The sequence below is a fragment of the Carcharodon carcharias genome, chromosome 14, assembly GCF_017639515.1.
Source record: "Carcharodon carcharias isolate sCarCar2 chromosome 14, sCarCar2.pri, whole genome shotgun sequence".
In the NCBI taxonomy this organism is placed as follows: Eukaryota; Metazoa; Chordata; class Chondrichthyes; order Lamniformes; family Lamnidae; genus Carcharodon; species Carcharodon carcharias.
Window position 1 is genome coordinate 73899843 of NC_054480.1, and position 25151 is coordinate 73924993.

At 42.8% G+C, this 25151-nt stretch overlaps 1 protein-coding gene across 2 annotated transcripts in view; it reads left to right on the top strand.

Moving 5' to 3' along the window:
* Positions 1 to 25151, top strand: part of vapb (VAMP (vesicle-associated membrane protein)-associated protein B and C) — an 86551-nt gene that overhangs the window by 30801 nt on the left and 30599 nt on the right. For both annotated transcript variants that reach the window (XM_041203668.1, XM_041203669.1), the window contains exon 2: positions 2805 to 2957. In XM_041203668.1, coding sequence (XP_041059602.1) covers positions 2805 to 2957 — 153 coding nt within the window. The remainder of the gene's footprint in view (positions 1 to 2804; positions 2958 to 25151) is intronic.

Genomic DNA, 25151 nt, shown 5'->3' on the forward strand with positions numbered 1-25151 from the left:
CTCAGCCAGAGCATTAGTTGAGTCTTACTTGTTTTGATGCTCCATGGATTGCGAGGAGTAAATTGGCCAGTGCTCCCAAGCTTATCAGTAAGTAGTAAGCACTGCTGGGAAGCGTACATGATAATCACCAAGATTCGCCAACTTTAGGGAATTGCAGAGGGAAATTTAAAAACAAGTCAATAAATTGAGCAACAGCTTCTGTGCACCGATTGTTTTGAGAAACACCTTTGACTAAAGTGAAATCTCTTGCCAGTTATGAAGCATCTGCTCACCTTTGTACTGTAATCACTGTATTGTGATACCAGACCATCTGGCTTCTAAATATAATGGTGCAAACAAAAACTTGTTAGAGGAGAATTGATTAATTGCATGGCATCCTCTTGTTGCAGGGCTTGCATACCACTCACAAGCTTGGCTTTGTCAAGTCTTGGATGCAGTCAGGGTTCAGTTAGCAGTTGGCTAGATAGCCAGTATTAGATGTAGAATGATGCCAATGGTGCAGGTTCAATCCCCATACTGGCAGTGGTAGTTCATGGAGGCTTGCCTCCTTGCCTTGCCCCACATTTGCGGAATGGTGCCCCTCAAGCTATATATATTGCCACCCTTTTTTGCATGCTCTCGCTCTAACGCGCTCTCTCTCACTCGATCACTCTCTCACTCTAATGGAGAGAGTTGCTTCTGGTCCTTTGTGGACCATGGATACCTAGATTCAGCCACCATAGGCCTTCAAGTGATCCTTTGCTTGTTGACCCTTTCCCTGAAGCTCAATACATTACTAAGCCAAAACGTTATTACAGGTAATCGTGTCAACTGTTTTTTTGCCTGCTTTTATGTTACAGAACTGAAGATGGGCAGGGTAAGATGACAAGATGATGGGGTGGTTTTATCATGCAGCAGTCCTCAGTGAGGTCTTGCCTATGTTTTGTGGTGGAAATGATGCAATGGAGCTCTTATTTTGCTATTTGTCTGGCTTCGGGTATAGTGTAGTCCCAGACAGATAGTACACTACTTGCACTGAAACAAAACAAAATATTCTAGAAACACACTGCAGGCCAGTCATTAGCTGAAGAGAATGGACAAGTTTACGTTTCCACACACTGATATGTAAACTTGTCTGTATGCTTGACATTTGTACACTGACTTGTTAATTTCCAGCAATTTCTGACCTGTGCCTGATTTCTAATATCTGAAATACTTTCTACCCTATTTACACTGTTTGGCTGTCATTCCAATTGCCCTGTCCAGGAGTGGGCTACACGGATGTACATATGTAGGACTCCTCTCTCCCAGAAGGTAAAATTTCAGTGTTTAGCTCAGAGGATTGCTTCTTTGTTCCAAATATTTAAATTTGTCAGTAAGATTAACGAGCACCCAATGGACCCGCTTGCATCTTTAAATCAGGCTTGATAATCTTTTAAATGAAAACCAAATCAACAAAATTGGGATAAAATCAGGCTTGATGCTGCACTGGATTCACACTGCTGTCAAACTGAAATAATCAGAATCTACTCCCACACACTCCTTTCCAGAGTCAGGTCAACACTGATTACAGATTTAATGCTCTGCAATGATTCTAAGGTTATAAGGTTGCATTACTGTAGATGAGGGAAAATTTATTAATACTCATGGACATCAATGTCACCCAGTTTCTTTAAGAAAAAAGCTTAACTTTGATATTTTTCTCAATTATGCTTAATTTCCTCTAAAATGCGAGACAGGTAGTTTGGTGTTAGCTCTTATGCTGTTTTGTGGTTTCCTGCCAGGGTATCTTCCACGGCTAAGACCACTCTCAAAGACTCTGGGGGCTAACAGGTACAATTGTGCATCTTCCTCAGCGTGTTGGGAGGCAATATTTTTTAAAATATCTGTAATGTGCCTGGATATCAAACGTTATGTGCAGCACTGATTTTCCTTATACTAATTTAACGAGCCTTCTCATATTCACTGACATTTTGAATGCCCTTAAAGTCTGTACATCTAGGTAACCTGATAGGGAAATTATCTCAGATATTTGTAAACCAGATGTTCTTTTCTATCTTCTGGAGTCTCGTCACTTCAATGAGGTACTTGGCATACATTTAACAAAAACATACGTCAATCAGAAAAATCGGAATGTTAATTATTCATTGGGAAAAACCAACTTGAAGATGAGCCTTTGTTAATAACAGCCATGCTGTCCAATTCCAGTGCTGTGAGAAATGGGCGTTGATAGTGAAGCTAGAAGGCAGATGTACAAATACTGGCTGCTTGTTCAAATCCAAGCTATGTTCATGGTATGTTCCAAGCTTCTCTGTATTCCCTCTTAAGTGACTTGCTAATGTGGATGAGAGATTTGGGTGGGTCAGGGGTTGTGGGGGTAGGACTTTGAGTTGTGCACCATGACCAGTCACTTACTTGTAACCCTCACCACCAGTGTTCTCCTTCCCCCTTTCTTCAGTGTATGGGTGACAGTCTTTAACTTTATAGATCCAGTAACATTTCCATATGTTGAACTTTTCTACTGATACAAAACAGCCCTTAAAACAAGGGTAAAGCCAGGTACAGACCCCCAACCCTGAAATTTACAAGCTGTTGCAATTCCCCATTCATTAACCTTGGTAGATAAGTATCTGCAATTACCTAGATTCATCTGTTTAGATCAGTGACCGTAAAGGGACAGCCTGATTAGAGACATGCATCATAATTGGACTCCAAGCTACCTGTGAGCAATGCCATAGGCCATCTGCTAGAACAGTAAATAAATTGAATGACTCCCCAGCTGAAACGATTAAAATGTTTCAACTATCTTTTTTGTTTGGTTACAGGTCCTTTCACAGATGTTGTCACTACAAACCTGAAACTAAGTAACCCTTCAGATAAAAATGTATGTTTTAAAGTGAAGACTACAGCCCCACGTAGGTATTGTGTGAGACCTAACAGCGGAGTTATTGATGCAGGCACTTCAATCAATGTATCAGGTATGATTTATGCCAGGACTTTGTTTGCAGATACTTAACCTTTCTTGTCCCTTGTTGCCCTCAATGTCTAGTCTTGGTGATTGTGTGGTGTTATGGCAGTGCTGACTGGTTGAAATGTTGGAAGTTAGGCCCTTGTATTGAGTGTCTGGGTGGAGGTTTGGAGAGTGCTACAGTTCGGGGTTCAACCACGAACTAATTGGAACGTGTTGGTTCGAGGTGGTAGAAGCAGAAGTTGAAGCTTCCTTGATGTGATCTGCAATGTTCAGATTGCCTGTTCTGCTCTTGGAGTGTTTAACGCATGTTTTGAATTTTCATTCCATTTATTAAATCTGCAACTCTACTTTCAAACAGTGTCTACCTTCTAACACATACGTTTGTGGACATGTAACTGCAGTCTTTATCTTATTACTTTAGTGAGGAAGGATATAATTTTGGCTACAGTTTGTTTAGGTAATTTTTTTTGGTTTGATACTCCAAGCTCAGTATGAGCTGATTTGTTCAATTTGATTTGCACAGTGTGTAATGGACATCTTTATAACTGCAGAAACACACAAAACATTGATTTACTTTTTATTCTAATGGTTTTCAAACTTTTCTTTATAAGGTTCTTCCTCAAATACTAACATGCCGGGATGGGGCAGAGCAGGAAGAAATCCCTGTTCAAAAGCTGACAGACCAACAAAGACTCCCTTCAATTACTGACTCTCCAAGGGAACCCCTTCAAACATTGACCTGTTTCAGGGTAGCCCTTCAACTGCTGTTACGTTCCAGGGAAGCCTTTTCAAATATTGAAATGGTTCCAGGGGGCAGTCCTGATCAAAAGCTAGGGTCAGCTATTCAAAGGAAATGTTTTTATTAGTATACAACAAAAAGCATCAAATATCTGTTGATTGATGGATGAATATGCAATAGCTTAAGAGTTGGGACCTTTGTTTCAAAACTATTGTTGCACTGAGTAATGCAGTCTTAAGGTAGATTGTCTTCAAGACTATTGATGCCACACAAATACAAACTGAGTACAGTTCCAATCTAGAGAACAAAAGTAATAGTGCCTTAGCTTCCTCCTTGCTGGTTCTCTTCTGTGAAGCTGCAGCTACCCTAGCTAAGTTAATATTTCATTGTTTATCACAAGGCAGCTTGGCCTTGCTCCACTATAACTAGAAGGACATCTGTGTGTTGTTCTATACTGTTACCTCACACACACATACAGTTTCCTTCTGTTACTGCTTTATACAAAGACCTTCTGTTTACGCAACTCTTCGCTGGCCAACTTAGCAGCATTTCATCAACCTGCATACAGTTGTATTACAGTGCTTTATGCTTCATTTCAAGCAATCTTTTTATTTAAGCATTGAATTTCTTTCTAAGGAAGAATATGCTTGCAATCCAGAGGCTGTACCTTCAGATCAACACATTTGATCATTTACGTTCCATTTGACTGAAGTTCAGCAGCTTCATTGTGCAGGGAACAGAGCCACCCTTACCAGTCTGACCTAAACATGACTAGTCCACATAGTGGCTACCGTACTATATAGAGTTGTCACTAGGGGCTCACTAAATTGCAATAGTCATTCTGAAGATTTTTTGTTCAGAGCTCCTTGGAGAATTTTGGAAAACAGCAAGATGTACAATTAATACTGTCTGACCAAACTTGGGAGTTTGTTTGGAGAGAGCATTTTAAGTTGGTGAGCAGTAAGGTTAATTATAATTACCTGGTGGAGGTTATTTAATGTGGCAAAAAGTTTATCTCTCAAAAGGTTCATTACAGCATGCTTGACTGAGTGTTTATATTATCTTACTATATCTCCTCTTGTGCTGTTCTCAGGCGGGAGATCTGAAACACAATATTAACGTCTACCTGTTGACCCTGGCCTGTCCCTTTTCAGGCCACTGCTCAAGTACTCCCTGTGTGATTCCGGGTAATTGTAATGTCTTATGAATTTACCTGCTGAGTTAGCGGTCAGTAAATTCCACGTCACCTTTTGGGCATCAGGTCAGCACTTAGGATGAAATGTTTGGTTTGTAACAGAATGTGACAAACATTTTGCAGGCATATGACAATATCAAAAATAGTGGGTATCACATAGCTTTGGTCTTGATGAGTTAGTTGAATATGAGGGGGAGTCTTATACTAGGCAATACAAAATGAAATATTCCGTTGCTGTGGTGAATGTTGGTCCTTTTTAGCTATGTAGTCTAATTCATAAGTAAATAACAACTACTTGCAATTATATAGCACCTTCAATGTAGTAAAATCTTGCAAAATGCTTCATAGGGGCATTTTCAAAATTTGTCACTGAGCTACATGTTGGGACAGATGGCAAAAAGATTAGGTAGATTTTAAGGATCATCTTTGAGGAGGAGGAGGCAGAGGTTTACATGGGGAATTGCAAGAATTTAGGGTCATAATAGCTGAAGGCATGGCTGCCAGTAGTGGACTAATGAAAATCAGGGATGCACACGAGATCAGAACTGGAGGAGTACTGAAATCTGAGTAGTAGCACTGGAAGAGATTACAGAGATGGGGAGGGGCTGCAGCTATGATTTGAGATTTTTAGAAAAATGAAAATTTTAAAATTGCAGCACTGTCAGACCAGAAACCAACATAGATTGGCGAACACATGGATGATGGATGAATGGGGCTTGATGCAAGTTAGAATAGGGGCAGCAGAGTTTGGATAAGCTAAAGTTTATGGAGGGGGGCAAGGTGAGAGGCTGACCAGGTGAAAAATGGAATAGTTAGGTAGTAAAGGCTAGAGGTAACAAAGGCATGGATTGAGTGAGTTCATTAAGCGATTAAACTATTCAGATTGAAGATCCGAGCACCTGTTTTTTTCCAGCGGCAACATCAATTAGAAGGCAGGAGATATTGCAACTTTGGTATTTATTGATCCATGCGACTTTCTGAATATTCAAAATGTCTGATTGGCTTTGTTGCTTAGTTTTTTTAACCCTATATTAACCATCAACATAATGGTGTCCAAGCTTTGGCCTGTATTAGCCACATGACTTGACAATCTGGCCCTCCCAATTCAGCGTGATGTGTGATCAGAAATTTGCAGGAAAGATAATGTGGGATATTTGAAGTGTGGCTCTAGAAGTACCACTTTTGTGAAGAGGATGTGCATTGAGGGCTTGTTGGGTACAGCTGAATATGCATAACCCCTAATTATTTATCGCGGTTGCTGCAGCAACTTCATGTCCCTGGTACTAGGATCTCCAGGCTGATTTCCATCATTGTTTTTCCCTCTTCCCCTTGAGTTACAGCACCTTGTGTCTTGCTAATGATGCCTATTGCCAAACATCATCCTGAATAGGCCAGGTTCACTTGATTGAAGGCAGGAGTGTGTTAGTAATTTTTATATATAGACAAGGAGGGCTGTGCTTATTACACATCCCTGGTCGTCTTGAATAATGTGGAACTTTGGGGGTCACATATAAAATTTTAAACCTGTTTACATCAGTTTGCTTATAACTCAACATCTGGGTATACTGAATTGCCACAGTATTAAGCTCAGCCACATCTAAACTTCCCGATGCATAAATTACAGATTGGATTGCATGTGCTCTGTGACAAAACTTGGAAATCACTTACCTGTGTGAATGGGGATACCCTACCTTGCCTTTGTAGGAACATAAGCTGGATAAAACACGTGAGGGAGAAGAAGTATAGAAGGTTATACTGCTAGAATGAGAGGAAGAGGGGTGAGAGGTGGCTCATGGAGCACAAACCAATTGGGCTGAAAAGCCTGTTTTGTGTTGTACATTCTGAACATGGGAGCAGGGAGGGAAGGAGTGTTGCTTTGGTGCTCCAGTATTTGACGTAAATCTGCTATGTAGCAATTTTGAGATTGTTGCCGAGAAAACTCAAGGAGTGATTATTTTCTCTGGTTCTGATGACATGTGCAAAGGTTGCTACGTGCCAGTTCTTTGCTGTAATGCACGTGGCAGTGCTGGTAAATGATGTGCATACCTGTGAACTCCTCCAGAACACACTGTTTAACCCTTTGAACTGTTTCTCGGTTATAGCATTTGTTGCAGTGAAGTGCTTAACTGAATTGTGTGTGAATGTTGTTAAATTACTGCAGTATATTGGTTTTATCACGTACTTTTGGGATTAAGATTGAAAATGTTCAAATGGCCATGATATTTACTGTTTTACTGATGACTATTTGTGTTAAAGTAAAGCTGACTGCAAATCATGGCAGTTTCATTTGAACGTAGGATGTTCACAGGAAGGAAAAGTCCAGCTGCTCCATCAATTCTGCCTCACAGTAGTGAATGCTAGAGTGCTATAACTAAACAGTTCCTCCCTCCCAGCTGCTATGTCCAAACCCTCCTTACAATACAAGGCCCTAAAGGAAAAATACAATGGAAATATAATCAGCCCTGGAGATCAGAAAGTCCAGGTGTTATCTGACATACATGATGCAAGCTCTGTCCCAGTCAAGAACCTGTCCAGTTCTATCTTCAAGAAATCAAGAATTAGGATATTAACCGGCAGCTTCATCCTGAGGCTCGCCCCTTTCTGGGAAAAGAAGGAACTGCCTAAGATCCAGGATATTCCTACTTATAGGTTGTTTTAAATATCTGCCCCCTCATTCTCCTCAATGTGTTTACCTGCATAATCTATTAATAGAGGCAACAACCAGCCCTGAAGTTATTTTATAGACTTCTATCAGGTCACCTCTAAGTCAATGCTGCGGTAAATAGTCTGAGATTTTTGTGCCGAGGAGCAGCTCAGAATCAATCTTGTGGACCATTTCCAAGGCCACTATATGCACCCCTGGCGGTCGCCAGCAGCCCTGCTCGGCCCAGCGGCTACTGGCAGCCCTGATCCCTCATCACTTTGGAGTAAAAAATCCCAAAGGCGCTCAATTCTCTGAGTAAAGAAATGTCTGCTCATTTCAATTCTAAGTGATCAACCTCTCATCCTGAGATTTGGCCCCATGTTGTAGATTCCCCAGCTAGGGGAAGCAGCCTCTTTGTCGACCCTATCAAGCCCCTCCAGAATATTGTATGTTTCAGTGCAGTCACCTTTCATTTTTATAAACTCCAGAAAATTTAGTTCTAATTATAGACCATTTGCCAAAGACCCAGTCTAGCAGATATGTCCTGTAGGACTTGGCCAGCTTGACCTGCAGTCCTGCTGCTAAGTCACTCTTGGTGATGGACATCAGGACATACCGAGGCATGGTTGTGATGGTGCCTAGGACATTGTCCATAAAGTATGATTCCATGACCAAGACTATATCAGGCTGTTGCTTGACTAGTCTGTGGGACAGCTGTCCCAATTTTAGTCCGCTCAGTTTCATTCCTTTTAATCTTCGTAGTGGTTTGATACAATTGAGTGGCTTGGTAGGCCAGTTCAGAGGACAGTTAAGAGCCAACCACATTGCTGTGGGCCTGGAGTCACCTGTAGGCCAGACCAGGTAAGGACAGCAAGTTGCCTTTCCTAAAGGGCATTAGCGAACCAGATGAGTTTTTACAACAATTGACAATGGTTTCTTCGTTAGATTTTTAATTCCAGATCTTTATTGAATTCAGATTTCACCATCTGCTGTGGTGGGATTTGAATCCTGGTCCCCAGTGACAAAACCACTACGCCATCTCCTCCCCTGCTGACTGTGGCTATGAAAGCAGGTCAGAGGCTAGGAATCCTGCAGCGAGTAACTCACCTCTTGACTCCCCAAACCCTGACCACCATCTACAAGGCACCATTCAGGAGTGTGATGGAATACTCCCCACTTGCCTAGATGAGCGCAGCTCCAACAACATTCAAGAATCTTGACACCATCCAGGCTGAAGCAGCCCGCTTGATTGGCACTCCTTCCACCACCAACGCACAGTGGCAGCAGAGTGCACCATCTACAAAACGCACTGCAGAAACTCATCAACGTTCCTTAGACAGCACCTTCCAAACCCAAGACCACTACCATCTAGAAGGACAAGGGTATCAGATACATGGGATCACCACCACCTGGAAGTATCCCTTCAAGCCACTCACCATCCTGTCTTGGAAATATAATACTGTTCCTTCACTGTCGCTGAGTCAAAATCCTGGAACTCCCTCCCTAACAGCACTGTGGGTGTACCTACACCACATGGACTACAGCGGTTCAAGAAGGCAGCTCACCACTTTCTCAAGAACGTTTAGGGATGGGCAGTAAATGCTGGTCAAGCTAGCGACACCCACATCCCATGAACAAATAAAAAATATATACATTTCCCAGCTTCTTATAGGGCAACCCTCATTCTAGGGACCAAACTAGCGAAATTTCACTATACCACCTCCAATGCAAGTATATCCTTTCTTAAATATGGAGACCAAAACTGCACACAGTAGTCTAGATGTGGTCTTGCCAAAGTTTTGTACAATTGTAGCAAGGCTAACAGATTTTGAAGTACCGATTTGAGGATTTGTTCAACAAAGAGGAAACAACACCAGGAACAGCCCTCTCCAAACCTCCAATGGTAAAATTCAAACCGGATGCAGCAATGAATAAGAACAGATGTGAAGTTTACAGTTGGCTTAGCTTGGTGACCTGGATTGTTGTGCTTGGGGGCCACCTATGGCCCATAGTTTGGGTGCCCCTGCAGTACAGGGTCAGCTGTCGTTAAAAATAAGGAGCTAGGTTGGGAGAAATTTCTGTACGCAGAGTATTGTTAGTGTATGTAAAGTTTTACCACAAGGAGTTGTCAAGGGAGCACACATTATGCCCTTGTTAATAAAAGCAAAATACTGCAGATGGTGGAAATCTGAAATAAAAACAAAGTGCTGGAAAATCTCAGGTCTGGCGGCATCTGTGAAGAGAGAAACAGAGTTAATGTTTCAAGTCTGTATGACTTCTCCAAAACTGCCCAGTTCCAAAGAAGAGTCATATTGGACTCAAAACGCTAACTGATTCTCTCTCCACAGGTGCTGCCAGACCTGCCAAGATATTATATTGCTGGGATAGATCAGGGGAGTGAGATTAATTTACGGTTGCTTTATCGAAGAGCTGGCATGGCACAAGGAGCTGAACGGCCTCCTCTTATGCTTGAACTTCTAGCGAGGTGATATTTGAAAAATGTGCCACCTGGCTTATGAAGAAATCATAGTGAAATTCACTTTGGACAGAAGCACAGAATGGGTGATGGAATATCAGGAGCCTGTTTGACAGTGCAATTGATATTTTCTTCCATTGACTTCTGAGGTTTTAACATTCCCCTGTTGCTTCTTGTATATGGCCCCTCCTGCAATAGGCATAGGACATGATTTTTCCGGCTTATTTTGCTTTCAACACATGAATTTCTATGCATCTTTCTCAAACCATGTAACTGCAACTCCAGCAATCAGCGAGGCACCTTCACTTGCACAGGGAGTGTAACCTGCCTCCAGAAGGCTCCAGTTAATGGCAAATCAATGCTGTTCAGGCGATGTTCCCCCTCCTTTCTTTCATTACTTTTCTTGTTCCCCCCCCTCTGCTTTTTCCTTCAGTCTCTTTGCCCTGCCGTACCCCGTCCAACGTGTTGCCTGTCTGTCTGAACTGGGCCCTCAGCACTGAAGCTGCTCCTTGTTTGTCCTCCTTAATCTGCCCTTGATTGCTGCATGTTAGCAGTCCTTACCTCCCAAAGATTGGCTGTGCTGCCAAGTGAGAGGAAAATGTGTCTAACAACCTATTGCACTTATTTACATTTCTGAACAGTGAGATGTTACTGGTAGGTTTGGCCTTGTAGAGTTTTTAACTTTTGAATATCAGTTCTGTGATTCTGTGATCACAGCTCTTATAGCCTTTTGTGAAGTTTTTTCCCCCGTAAAATTGCAATTACATTTCTGGAAAATCGACCTTGCATAAAACAGTAAACTTTTATTGCACTAGAGGAACCTTCTTGTACACAGTAATGGTGGAGGGAAGGTGGGTGACGCTAACACACTCCCAGGAGCATATGTATTCATCTTTTCTAAACATACTTTAAGTTGCTTGCCTGTTTCCTGCTCCCCTCTCTCAGCCTCTTATTACTCCCACTCTCTGTAGCAACCTGTTGCCTGCTCCCCTTTCTCAGTTCCATGGTTTCCACCACCCTTTCTCTCCTGGTACTCTCAGGACCTTTCTCTTCTCCCTTTTCTTAGACTCCCAGCCTCTGCTTCCTGTGGATGTCTGTTGTTGGTAGTGGGTTTGTGTGGAACAGTGAAAATTAAATTTCCCCCTCATTTGAGAACCAACAATTTGCTAAGCTTAGCTCAGACAGAGTCTCTAAGCTTTCTGGAAATGAAGTTAATATGCCAGTATTTCCCCATGAATACACTTGAAAATTTGCTTGCTATAGGAGTTCAGTTATGAATTTTTTGTCAATGTAGTTTAATTAAGTATCCCCTCTTAGTAAACCCCCTGTGTTATGGAGCCTGTCTCCTCTCTTTAAACGCTCCCAGTAATGTGGATTCTGTCCCCTCTTTAACTCCCCCAGTAATATGGACTCTTTTCTATAAATCCCCCCAGTACTGTGAACCCTCCCAGTAATGTGGAATCTGCCCCCTCTCTATAATTCCCCCAGTAATATGGACGCTCTCTATAAACCTCCCCCCGCACTGTTATATGGAATGTACTCACTTCTATAAACCACACCCACCGCCCAATACTATGGACTCTGCCTCTTCTCTATAATCCCCCAGTAATATGAGCTTTGCCCCCTCTCTATAAATCCTCCAAGTATAGTAGCTTCTGCCTGATTTCTGTATATACCCTAGTGCTGTGGTGTCTGCCCTCTCTATAAATCCTTCTAGTAATTTGGCACCTTCCCCCTCTCTATAAACACCCCAGAGCTGTAGATTCTGCCCCATGTCTGTGATAGGACTAGCTCCATATTGCCAGTGCATTGGACAAATTTGCACATGTTGAGTTTTGTATAGTCTCAACTGTTTCTGAGGTATAATTCGTAATCTAATTCCCTCATTGCTGGATCGTTCTCAGTAAGCAGGGGACTTCAATACAGGCCAGTGAACAAGAAACCATATTGCTGGATCGTAGAGCAGGCCAAACCGCTTGGCCAGCTGGCAACTTTTATATTTTTGCCTCTGAAGACCATCTCTTTAGAATAGTTAGTGCCTTCACAGGCAGTGGTGGCATCTCATTCAGTTTTTTATTAGTTCACAGGACGTTGTTGGTAAGGTTGGCATTTATTGCCATCCCTAATTGCCCTTGATAAGGTGATGGTGAGCTGTCATCCTGAATACAGCTGATGGCTTGCTAGACCATTTCAGAGGGCAATTAAGAGTCAACCACATTGCTGTGGGCCTGGAGTCAGATGTAGGCCAGACTAGGCAAGGACAGCAGATTTCCTTCCCCCGAAGGACATTGGTGAAAATCAGATAGGGTTTTAAAATGATCCAACATTTCAGCATCACCATTACTAATACTAGATTTCATGCCAGATTGTTGTTGATTAATTGAATTTAAATTCCCCCAGCTGCTGTGTTGTGATTTGTACTCCTGTCTCTGGACCATCACTCCAGGCCTCTGGATTACGAGTCTAGTATCAATCACATCTTACCTTAGTGTTGGTACTGAGCTTAAATGGCATCCAAGTTCAGCATATTCCACTTTATTTTTTTGTAAAATTGATGTTGTGAATTGGATTGATGAGAGTTGGCTGCTGGTACATTAGCAAGTGCTACATTAGCAAGTGCTGTTCCTTTTCTCCCTCCTGAGTTGTGTGATGTATAACACCTTTCGTGCTTTGAGAATCCAGTTGTCTTAGCAAACATGAGACAAAATTGCTTTTCAGTTATACTTTTTGTCGTCAAATCAAAGCAATGGGAACGTGACTGTCGAACATTAGTGTGTTATTGCAGCCATAGCATGAACTCCTGAAATTGAACAACTTAAGCATGCATTTCCATTTGGCACACTGCACACTAAGTTATCCAGTTACACAGTGACACAAAGTGTGGCCACCTCTGGGCTCCATTTCATGGTGAAGCTAATTCAGAATTCTGACTAATGCTACCTCTCCAAGTCAGTGTGTTTGTGTGTGATGATGTCTGTATTCAGGTACTTTTACACAAAAATAGGTGCCATTTTGTTTTTTGTTCCTGCCTTAAGGAACACTTCTGTCTCCCCACACCGCCATCCCTCCTTTCCACTGCCCTGCCCTTTTGCCTTTCCTGTCAGATGCTGGTCAGTGTGTGGAGTGCAGAGATGCTGTTATGGGAGAACAGGACTAGCTACCTAATCCCAAGTCAAACTTGATGCGTGTTTGTATGGCCCTGTGATGGCGTGGGTCTCAACATTCCTAGTGGGCAGTGCAGCTGATGGGAGGGAGCCCCATTGGCTTTACTGCAGGAATTTAATTCTTGGCAAAAGCCCCAGAGAAACCATGAGCATTGGGTTCTGCACCGAGGAACTGTGAAATGCAAGGACCAAAATCATCAAATTGAAACTCAGTAGCGCTGCCCTAGGGCTGGCTTCTTTCTGCTTGATCCGAATACAAATCGAGAGCAAGTTGAAGGATGGACTCAGCAGCATAGATTGGAAGCTGAGTGGATGTTAGAATAACTACTGACCAAGATTATGTTAGGTAGTTCCTTTGCTGATAACTTTGTCTGATGTTACGATATCTGTTTGGGATTGGAAGATGTTCATCTCCTCCTCCGTGTTGAATGGAGGAACACCCAACTGTTCCTGGCTTTACCATAGATGAGGAAAGTCATTGAGTTTGGCTCAGTGGTAGCCCACCTCTCATCTCTGAATTGGAGGGTTGTGGCTCTCCCTCAGTGCTGCACTGAAGTGCCCACCTGGATTATGTGCTCAAGTCTCTGGAGTAGGATTTGAACTTGCGACCTTCTGACTCAAGTGAGAGTGCCATCATTGATAACATCTAAGCTGGTATAAATATCAAAGAGCACTGTTTATCAATAGCATTTTACTACAACCATTCCCAGTATTGGAGTCGGATATGGAGAAAATTGCTTTCTAAAATTATCTTTTACAAGGAAGCTGATTATGTTCAGGGGTTTGTACACTACACATTGAGATTCCTCTACCCTGTAAATGTGTACTGGAGCTCTTAACAGTGCACTGTACTCTCAAAGGTAGTTACACATCCTGCTTTTATCTTTGATCTATTTTTATTGCAGATCAAATGGTTAGCAAAGGCTACATTATATTTTTGAGTGGGACAATGTCCTTCCACGTATTGAAATGGGAGGGGAGAACGGATGGATCTGTGGAGTTTGCCATTCAAACCTGATTAGTCAGCTTAGTGCCAGTGTGTGTGAAGAAAGGGGGTGGTATTCACGGACAGTTACTTGCAGCATGAGAAGACGTCTTTAAAAAAACACACTGCAGAACCAGTTCTCAGCCTTTCTCTCAAATACACAATGTCTTACTGGCTACAGGCACTGTCTGGTGTGGTACTGAGCAGCATGGACAGACTACAAATGCTCAGATTCCAATTTCTACTGAGTACTAACTTAGCTGGTACCAGCCAGGGCATTAGTTAGGGAGTTAATGTTGGCACCAGTGCTCAGCATTTGGCCAGGAAGGGGAATACACTGCCGCAGTTCCTGTTAACATAAGAAATAGGAGCAGGAGTAGGCCATTTGGCCGCTCAAGCCTGCCCCTCCATTCACTAAGATCATGGCTGATCTGCCCCAGGCCTCAATTCCTCTTTTGTGCCAGCTCCTCATAGCCCTCAACTCCCCGATATTTCAAAAATCTATCTACCTCCTCTTTAAGTACTTTCAGTGCTCTAGCCTCCACAACTGAGGTAGAGACTTCCAGACATTCATTACCCTCTGAGAGAAGAAATTCCTTTGCATTTTAAATGAGTGTCCCCTTCTTCTGTAACTATGTCCCCTAGTTCAAGATTCCCCCACGAGTGGAAACATCATCTCAACGTGTACCCTGTCAAGCCCCCTCAGAATCTTGTACATTTCAATAAGATCACCCCTCATTCTTCTAAATTCAAATGAATAAAGGTCTAACCTATTTAGCTGTTCTTGATAAGTCAACCCTTTCATCCCAGGAATCAGCCTAGTGAATCTCTTTTGAACTGCGTCCAATGCCAGTTATATCCTTTCTTAATTCAGGGACCAGAACTATACAGAGTACTCCAGGTGCGGCCTCACCAACGCCCTGTACAGTTGTAAGACTTGTCTATTTTTAAACTCCAACTCCCTAGCAATACAAGCCAAAATTCCATTTGCCTTCTTAATTACTTGTTGCACATGCATGCAAATTTTTTGTGTTTCATGCACAAGAACACCCACTTCCCTCTGTGCTGCACATTTTTTGGAGCCTCACTCTATTTAAATAATAGTTTGCCTTTTGACTCTTCATACCAAAGTGCATGACCTCACATTTTCCAACATTAAACTCCATCTGCCAAGTTTTTGCCCACTCACTGCCCTGGGAGCTCTTAACGTCAACTCTGGACCCCATGAAGTCTCATGGCATCAGGTCAAACATGGGTAAGGAAACCTCCTTCTGATTACCACGTACTGCCCTCCCTCAGCTGATGAATCAGTGCTCCTCCATGTTGAACACCACTTGGAGGAAGCACTGAGGGCAGCATGGGTGGGGTACTGCAATGTCTATCACCAAGAGTGGCTCGGTAGTACCACTACTGACTGAGCTGGCTGAGTCCCAGCTGACAAAGTTTCAAAACTGGGTTTGTGGCAGGTGGTGAGGAAACCAACAAGAGGGAAAAACATACTTGACCTCATCCTCATCAGCCTGCCTGCTGCAGATGCAGCTGAGGAGTGACCACTGCACAGTTGTTGTGGAGATGAAGTCCTGTCTTCACGTTGGGGATACATTCGATCGCATTGTGTGGCATTACCAATGTGCTAAATGGGATAGATTTCGAACAGATCTAGCATCTCAACTGGGCATCCATGAGGCACTGTGGGCCACCAGCAGCAGCAGAATTGTGCTCAGCCACAATCTGTAACCTCATGGCCTGGCATATCCTCCACTACCATTACCATCAAACCAGGGATCAACCCTGGTTCAATGAAGAGTGTAGGAGGGCATGCCAGGAGCAACACCAGGCATATCTAAAAATGAGATGTCAACCTGGTGAAGCTATAACAGGACTACTTGCATGCCAAACAGCATAAACAGCAAGTGATAGGCAGGGCTAAGTGATTCCACAACCAACGGATCAGACCTAAGCTCTGCACTCCTGCCGCATCCAGTCGTGAATGGTGGTGGACAATTAAACGACTCTCTGGAGGAGGAGGCTCCACAAATATCCCCATCCTGAATCATGGGGGAGCCCAGCATATCAGTGCATTCGCAACAATCTTCAGCCAGAAGTGCCGAGTGGATGACCCATCCCTGCCTCCTCTGGTGGTCCGCAGCATCACAGATGCCAGTCTTCAGCCAATTCAGTTCACTCCATGTGAAATCAAGAAATGGCTGAAGGCGCTGGGTATTGCAAAGGCTATGGGCCCTGACAATATTCCGACAATAGTACTGAAGACTTGTGCTCCAGAACTTGCTGTGCCTCTAGCCAAGTTGTTCCAGTGCAACTACAACACTGGCATGTACCCAGCTCTGTGGAAAGTTGGCCAAGTATGTCCTGTACACAAAAAGCAGGGCAAATGCAACCCAGTCAATTATGCCCCATCAGTCTAATCTCAATCATCAATAAAGTAATGGAAAGGGACATCAACAGTGATAACAAGTGGCACTTCAGGTGTTCCTCAGAGCACTGCCCTCGGCCCAACCATCTTCAGCTGCTTCATCAATGACCTTCCTTCTATCATAAGGTCAGAAGTAGGGATGTTTTCGCTGATGATTGTACAATGTTCAACACCATTCAGCATTCAGTTCATAAGAACATAAGAACTAGGAGCAGGAGTAGGCAATTCAGACCCTCGAGCCTGCCCCACCATTCATTACGATCTGGCTAATCTAATTTCGGCCTCAACTCCAATTTCCCACCCTCTCCCCATAACCTTTCAACCCATTACTAATTAAAAACCTGCCTTTCGCCCCCTTATTCAGCGTCCCGGCATCCACTGCACTCTGAGATAGTGAATTCCACAGATTCACGACCCTTCGAGAAAAGTAATCCCTCCACATCTCTGATCTAAATCTACCTTAGTCTAAAACTATGATGATTGCACAATGCTCAGCACCATTCACGACTCAGATACTGAAGCGGTCCATATCCAAATGCAGCAAGACCTGGACAATATCCAGGCTTGGGCTGACAAGTGGCAAGTAACATTCACACCACACAAGTGTCACGTAATGACCATCTCCGTCAAGAGAGAATCCAACTATCGCCCCTTGACATTCTAAGGATGGGCAATAAATGCTGGTCCTGCCAGCGAAGCCCACACCCTGAGAATGAATTTTTAAAAATTGCTCAACCTTTCTTTATCCCCTTTCAGATTCCCTATACCCTCGTCATGACATGCCCTCCCATCATTTTTTGTTTCGTCAGCAAATTTGGATACATTACACTCTGCCCCCTCCTCTAAGTCATTAATATAGATTGTAAATAATTGAGGCCCTAGGACTGATCCTTGTGGCACTCCACTAGTTACATCTTTCCAACCTGAAAAAGGCTTATTAATCCCAACTCTGTGTTAACCAATCCTCAATCCATGCTAATAAATTACCCCCAATACCGTGAGCTCCTATCTTGTGCAATAACCTTTTATGTGGCACCTTATTGCATGCCTTCTGGAAATCCAAATACACTACATATACCGATTCCCTTTTATCATCTCTGCTTGTTATATCCTCAAAGAGCTCTAGCAAATTTGTCGAGCATGATTTCCCTTTCACAAAACCACATTGACTTTGTTTGATTGCATTAAGATTTTCTAAATGTCCTGCTATTTATTCCTTAATAATGGACTCTAACATTTTCCCCATGACAGATGTTAGGCTGATTGGCCAATAATTTTCAGCTTTTTACCCCCCTCCCTTCTTCAACAGGGGCATCACATTAGCGGTTTTCCAATTTGCTGGGACCTTTCCAGAATCCAGTGAGCTCTGGAATATTTTGACCAATGCCTCCACTATGTCTGCAGCCACTTCCTTTAGTCCCATTAGTTTGTCAAATATTTTGCTCCTTGTGATGGAGACTGTTACAAGATCTTTCCTCCCATTAGCCCCTTGATTAACTGATATTTTTGGGATGTTTATAGTGTCCTCCACCATGATGACCATTGCAAAGTGTTGGTTTAAATTATCTGTCATTCCCCTGTTTACCATGATCAATTTTTCAGTTGCATCCTCCAAAGGCCGCACGCTCACTTTAGCCACTCTCTTTTTATATACCTGTAGAAGTTCTTGCTGTTTATTTTTATAATTCTTGCCAATTTACTTTCATAATCAATTTTCTCCCTCTTTATTAGTTTTTTAGTCATCCGCTGCTGGTTCCTAAAAAAAAAAAATTACCACCAGTTTTCGCTGCTTTGTGTGCCTTAGTTTTTGATTGGATACTCTCCTTGGCCACCTTCGTTAACCATGGGTGGTTCATCCTTCTCATCAAGTCCTCCTTTTTGACCGGGATAAATTTTTGCTGAGCGTTACGAAATATCTGCTTAAATGTCTGGCAAAGCTTATCCACTGACCTTCCAGCCCACTTTAGACAACTCTTTCTTCATACCTCTGTTATTGCCCTTATTCAAGTTGAGGACACTAGTTTGAGACTCGAGTTGCTCACCTTCAAACTGAATTTGAAATTCTACCATGTTGTGATTGCTATACCCTAAAGGATCCTTAACTATGATATTGAGTTAAGTTAATATTAATATATTAAGCTCCTGATTGCTTTCCAGTGGCTTTTGCTGGAAGATGCATGGCTGACGGTGAGGACCGTATTTGGCTTCATTGTGATGTCCTTCATTAGTGAAACACCTACCAGCATGCACTATTTACGTGTGCACATGAAGGATGGCCACTTGATTCAGGTACCAGAGGCCGAGCAGTGCCCATTGAACCTAGCACAGCAGGAGTTTGCCATTCAGAAGAGGAAGAGAAAATTGGCAGAAAAGCATCCATGCTGGGCCCAAGACTGAAGGAAATCCTCATGTTTGTGCTGAGTTAGATGAATCTACATTGGATATTTATTTTGGCTTTATTTGTGCCCACACCTCATACTCCAGGAAAATTTTGTGTGTTTACCAGTTAAAATGTAACCAATTTAAGTTATAATGTCCTAGCACAGAACTGTTTTAGGTTGCAAGGAAAAGTTGAATGAATCTATAATGTTGTACTAAGTATGACCATTGTTTTAAGACAAATAGATTTCAATAGGTCTGCCTTTGATACCTCCTTTCCTATCAACTTTCTCATTGTTTCCCACTTCTGTTCTCCTTGATACAGTTCCTGCCTTCAACCCCTCAAGCCCAAGGAGCATCAGCTGTTATATCATCTGTTGTTTAACCGGTAACATCTGTTGTATGACTGGTCATTACTAGACCTGACAGAAGTCATGTTGCGCACTGCTAAGTTTTCCTCCCCCCAGGCCTCACTTCACCCACCTCTGCCACTTCTCCAGCCTTATGTACACTCCCACCCCTTCTCCCCTGCTCTTACCTCCTTTCTCCCCATTTTTAATGGCCAAACCTATCCTCTGAAATTCCCTCCCTAAAGTCATCTACCCAACTCTTTACTCCCTCATCAATTTTAAAAATTCGTTCATGGGATTTGTGTCACTGACAAGACCGGTACTTATTAACTGTCCCTAATTGCTCTTGAGAAGGTGATGGTGAGCCAGCTCCTTGAACAGCTGCAGTCCATGTGGTATGGGAGCACTCAGTGCTGTTAGGGAGGAAGTTCCAGGTTTTTGACCCAGCAACATTAAAGGAGTGGCAATATAGTTCCAAGTCAAGATGTGGTATGACTTGGAGGGCTATTTTCAGGCATTGGTATTCCCGTTCTTGTAGTTGGTAGAGGTTACAGGTTTAGTAGGTGCTGTCGAAGGAGGCTTGGTGAGTTGCTGCAATGGATCTTATAGATTATGAATTTCTCCATCTGTCTCTCCAAAACTCTCTACTAGAATCCATCTCCAGTTCTTAATGTCCATCTCTTTGACCACGTTTCAGTCACCACCCTGCCACGCCCTGCCAAATCTCACTCAATAGTTCGATGCCTTGTTTCTTTTTCCAATTCTGTGAAGCACATTGTGATGATTTTTTCCATCTTAAAGATGTGAACTCAAGTTGTCATAATGCATGTAGATGCAATCACAGTACAGTTAGTACTTAATGTAAAGATGAGTTATGTCTTTTTTTCCAGCTACTTTTCTTCACCTCCTTTTCTGCTGCTGCACAGTTATCAGAAGTGTTGGAACCTTTGGTGTAGTGTTGAAGTGGCCCTTCACGTTTAAGCCCACTCAGTGAATGACAGGTGGCAATTCAGGCATTGGGAAGATTCTGTAGCTAAGCCTGAGCCTGTAATGTTTGTACTGAGTAACTTTGTATGAGGTTATGACAACAATTAGGAGAGGGCATCTGGTGGAGTTTTTCTCCCAACTGTAAGGGAGATAAAGTCAACTGAGTGTACAGCTTAGCTGTATTCACAATGATGCCTTTAACCAGAATGCCATGGGGGGAGCAATTGAGGGGCCATTTGAACAGAAATGTTAAAGCATTTAACAGTTGAAGAGGTGTTAAATGAATTCATGATGTACATTTTTAGAAAAAACTATAAACAAATTCCAAATCCCCACATCAACTATACAGGGGCCAGATAAAGAAAAAAAGGAAGACTTATATTTATATAATGCTTACATGACCACTGGGTGTCTAAATGAATTACTTTTGAAGTGTAGTCACACTGTTGTAATGTAGGAAACGCAGCAGCCAATTTGAACCCTGCAAACTCCCACAAACAATGAAGTGATAATGACCTGTGATAACCCGTTTTTTTTATGATATTAAAACAGAAAATGCTGGAAAGACTGTTGGTCTGGCAGAATCTGTGGAGAGAGAAGCAGAGTTAATGTTTTGAGTCCGTATGACTCTTCAGAGCTCTGAAGAAGAGTCATACAGACTTGAAGTGTTAACTCTATTTCTCTCCACAGACGCTGCCAGATCTGCTGAGTTGTCCAGCGTTTTCTGTTTTAATTTCAGATTTCCACCATCCTCTCTACTTTGCTTTTATCTTACTATTTTTTATGATGTTGACTGAAGGAAAAATATTGGCCAGGGCACCAGGGAGAAGTTGCCCTCTCTTGTTCAAGATAGTGTCATGGGACCTTTTACACCTGCCCGAGCAGGCAAATGGGGCCTTAGTTTAATATTTCGACTGAGAAACAGCACCTACAATAGTGTGGCACTCCCTCAGTAGTCCACTGGAGTGTCGGACCTTGATTTTACTTTTCTTGCTCAAGTCCTAGAGTGGGACTTGGACTCAGAGGGCAAGAGTGCTACCAACTGAGCCACAGCTCAGAAAGCTGAAAAATTGAAGCCTGGGAATTATATGCCACTTCATGTCTCTGAGAGCATTTCACATTCAATTAAATTACTTTGAAGAGTGATGAATGCTAATATGTGGGAGATGTAGCAGCAGTTTTGCGCGCAGCAAGGTCTCAGATGTTAATGTGATATTGATCTGTTTTGGTAATATTGATTTGAGGCAGGAGAATTAGTCAGGGTGCTGGGAAAACACCGTGCCTCTCTTTGGTACAATGGGATCATCAACAACAACAAGTTGTATTTAGTGCCTTTTAAAGTAATAAAATGTACCAAGGAGCTTCAACTTCAACGTGCAGGCAGGACCTCAGTTTAACTTTTCATCTAAAAGGCAGAATCTTTGACAAAGCAGCAGTCATGTAGTATGAAGTTAGAATGCCAGACGAGATTAACTATAGGATAGCTTCCATACTGTTGGAAGGAGGGTGCCTTGGGCTTTGAGTAAGCTTCAGTTCTCTGATTATCTCTCGTGCTCTGCAACAGAAATTGTCAGAGAAGTTTGGTCACGGATGATTGGATAAATCTTTTGTTGAGTGTCCCCGGCAGTTCTAGGCTTTAGTTCCTCAGACCCCAGCCAGCTCACCCACTGTTTTGTAAGCACATTTAAATGTTGTAGCAAGTTCTCTGTTCTGTGGAAAGCACCTTGTCCTCCACAGAAAAAATTAGAACAACTCAACATTTGGGGTGGGGGCTTTATTTGTAGGAAGGCCGCAGATGAATTTGGCCTCTTATTTGGCCAGTTACTGGCAGTTATCAGTCTACTCTCGATCATCAGTAAAGTGATGAATGGGGTCATCAACAGTGCTATCAAGCGTCACTTGCTTAGCAATAACCTGCTCACTGACGCTTAGTTTGGGCTCTGCCAAGCCACTCCTTTCCTGACCTCATTACAGCCTTGGTTCAAACATAGACAAAAGAGCTGAACTCCAGAGGTGAAGTGAGAGTGACTGCCCTTGACATCAAGGCAGCATTTGACCAAGTATGACGTCGAGGAGCCCGAGCAAAACTGGAGTCAATGAGAATTAGGGGCTCAACCTCTGGTTGGAGTCATACCTAGCACAAAAGAATATGGTTGTGGTTGCTGGAGGTCAATCATCCCAGTTCCAGGACATCACTGCAGGAGTTCCTCGGGGTTGTGTTCTAGGCCCAACCACCTTAAGCCGTTCCATCAATGACCTCCCTTCCATAAGTCATAAGTGGGGATGTTCGCTGATGATTGCACAATGTTCAGTACCATTCATGATTCCACAGATACTCAAGGAGTCCATGTCCAAATGCAACAAGACCTGGACAATATCCAGATTTGGGCTTACAAGTGGCAAGTAACATTCGCAACAGACAAGTGGCAGGCAATGACCATCTCGAACAAGAGATAATCTAACCGTTGCCCCTTGACATTCAGTGGAATTGACATCACTGAATCCCCCATTATCAATATCCTGGGGGTTACCATTGACCAGAAACTGAATTGGACTAGCCATAAAAATATTGTGGCTACAAGAACAGGTCAGAAGTTAGGAATCCTGTGAAGAGTAACCCACCTGACTCCCCAAAGCCTGTCCAACAGGCACATGTCAGGAGTCAGTGGAGTACTCTCCATTTGCCTGGGTGAGTGCAGCTCCAACAACACTTGAGAAGCTTGACACTATCCAGGCCAAAGCCCGCATGATTGGCACCCCACCCACAAACATTCACTTCCTCCACCACCAACACAGTGGCAGCAGTGTGTACCAATTACAAGATGCACTGCAGAAACTCACGAAGCCTCCTTAAACGGCACCTTCCAAACCCATGACTGCTACCATCTAGAAGGACAAGGGCAGCAGACATCTATGGGAACACCACCACCTGGAAGTTCCCCTCCAAGCCACACATCATCCTGAGTTGGAAATATATTGCCATTCCTTCACTGTTGCTGGGTCAAAATCCTGGAACTCCCTTACAGCACTGTGGTTGTACCTACACCACATGGATTGCAGCAGTTCAAGAAGGCAGCTCACCACCACCTTCTCAAGGACAATTAGGAATGTGCAATAAATGCTGGCCTAGCCAGTGATACCCACATCCCATGAATGAATGAATTTAAAAAAATCCAGGAATGTTGGTTTTGTTTTGTTCAGTCAGCCATCCTAAATTGATTTCAGTGTCCAGTTTTATGTACCCAATCAGGAACTGACCACAGGCAATTGGATACTAAAGTCAACCATGTTAAAGTAGAGTCTATAAACCCTTAAAAGGGAGTTACGTATCTGCTTGATGAAACGAATTATTGAAGTTTGAGGAGTGAGCAGGAGCAACGGACTTGAGGCGGCTTATGAAAAAAGACACTAATGCCTAAAGGTCTGAAGGACCTGTTTCTAAGCTCTGATAATCTGTGATTCCATACCCGTATATCCATACTGAGGCTTAAACCCACACTGATTCAGGCAAAAATGCTGTGAGCTGGCACTTAAGCTACAGTTATCGTGATATTCAGAAAGAAAATGGAGCAGGTATTAACATGTATGGAAAAGACTGAAGAGCACTATGCAGAATACTGTCAATGTGAAGAGGGGAATATCAGCATGGGCTTTGAAATCATGGGTTGTCCCTCACCAGAGGTCAAGTTTTTAGATGGTACTTGATTAAACTTCTATTTATAACGTTTACAAAGAGAATGATGACTCAAGGACTTGATGGCAAATTAGCCAGTTGTGTTGAAAGCTGGCTTAATGATGGAACATAAAAAAATGACAGTCAGTGGAAAAAGGCTCTCTTTGAAGAGTAATGGCTGGTGGGATATTTAGGCATTTGTTCTCACTGTTCTTAAATGGTGAGGATAGGAGGTATTGTATCAAATTAGTGACAACAAGCAATACATTCTGTTGGTGACATTGAAGGTAATCTCCTTTGATGACTCCCCCAACTGCATCCATAATTTCTTAATCAGTCTTTTCTGATGTCTATAACTGTTATGAGGTGTTTGAAAGGCAGTCCTGGCTCACTTGCCCTTCCAACTTCTCTGTCCCTGAAGAATGGGCTCCCTTGAGTCCGGAAAAGGTTGATGCATATTTTTAGAAACAAGTCTGCAATGCTGCGGTTCAAAAGATGCTTAAAGAGAAAATTGAAGATCTTTCACACATTTCTCCCTTTGTGCAATAATTTAGTTGGTGGAATTTTCTTTTTTCTATTTTTGTTTTCATGCCACTTCATTATGTCACTTGGCAAAATCATCCTTGCTTAATTGGAGAAGCAGACTCACTGAGTCATGTACATTAATCATCTGGGATCTATTGCACAAGATACTGGGAGTAACCATCCCATTCCCTGTCAGCTTTAACTCCTTCGTTACAATTTTTGATCCTGGGGATGTATCAAATACCATGTAGAGTGGATGGGCCCTGCCCAAGTAACTGCAAGGCAGTGTGTAGGGATATAAGGTTATATTATTGTTGCATTTAAGAAAAAGTTCCCATTCTGCCCCATTAACTTCTTTCCTATTCCCCAAACATGGCAGCTCATTCTGGAACAATGCCTCAGGATCCCTGGTGCCACATCCAAGTGACCATTCCTCATGGTGAACCTGGATCTAGACTGATTAACGGCAATTTGACCACAGGAGCTAAGGCTGTATGGGATGCACAGAAACACATTTCTATCAGAGCATTGGCCATGGAACCTGTTTTTCCTCTACATTGCCCTGCAAGGATTGCTGCTGCCAATCGTATTAAATTAATTCCCCCTGTAGCCCTAGGTGAGTCTGCTGAAAGCTACATCGATATGGCTCA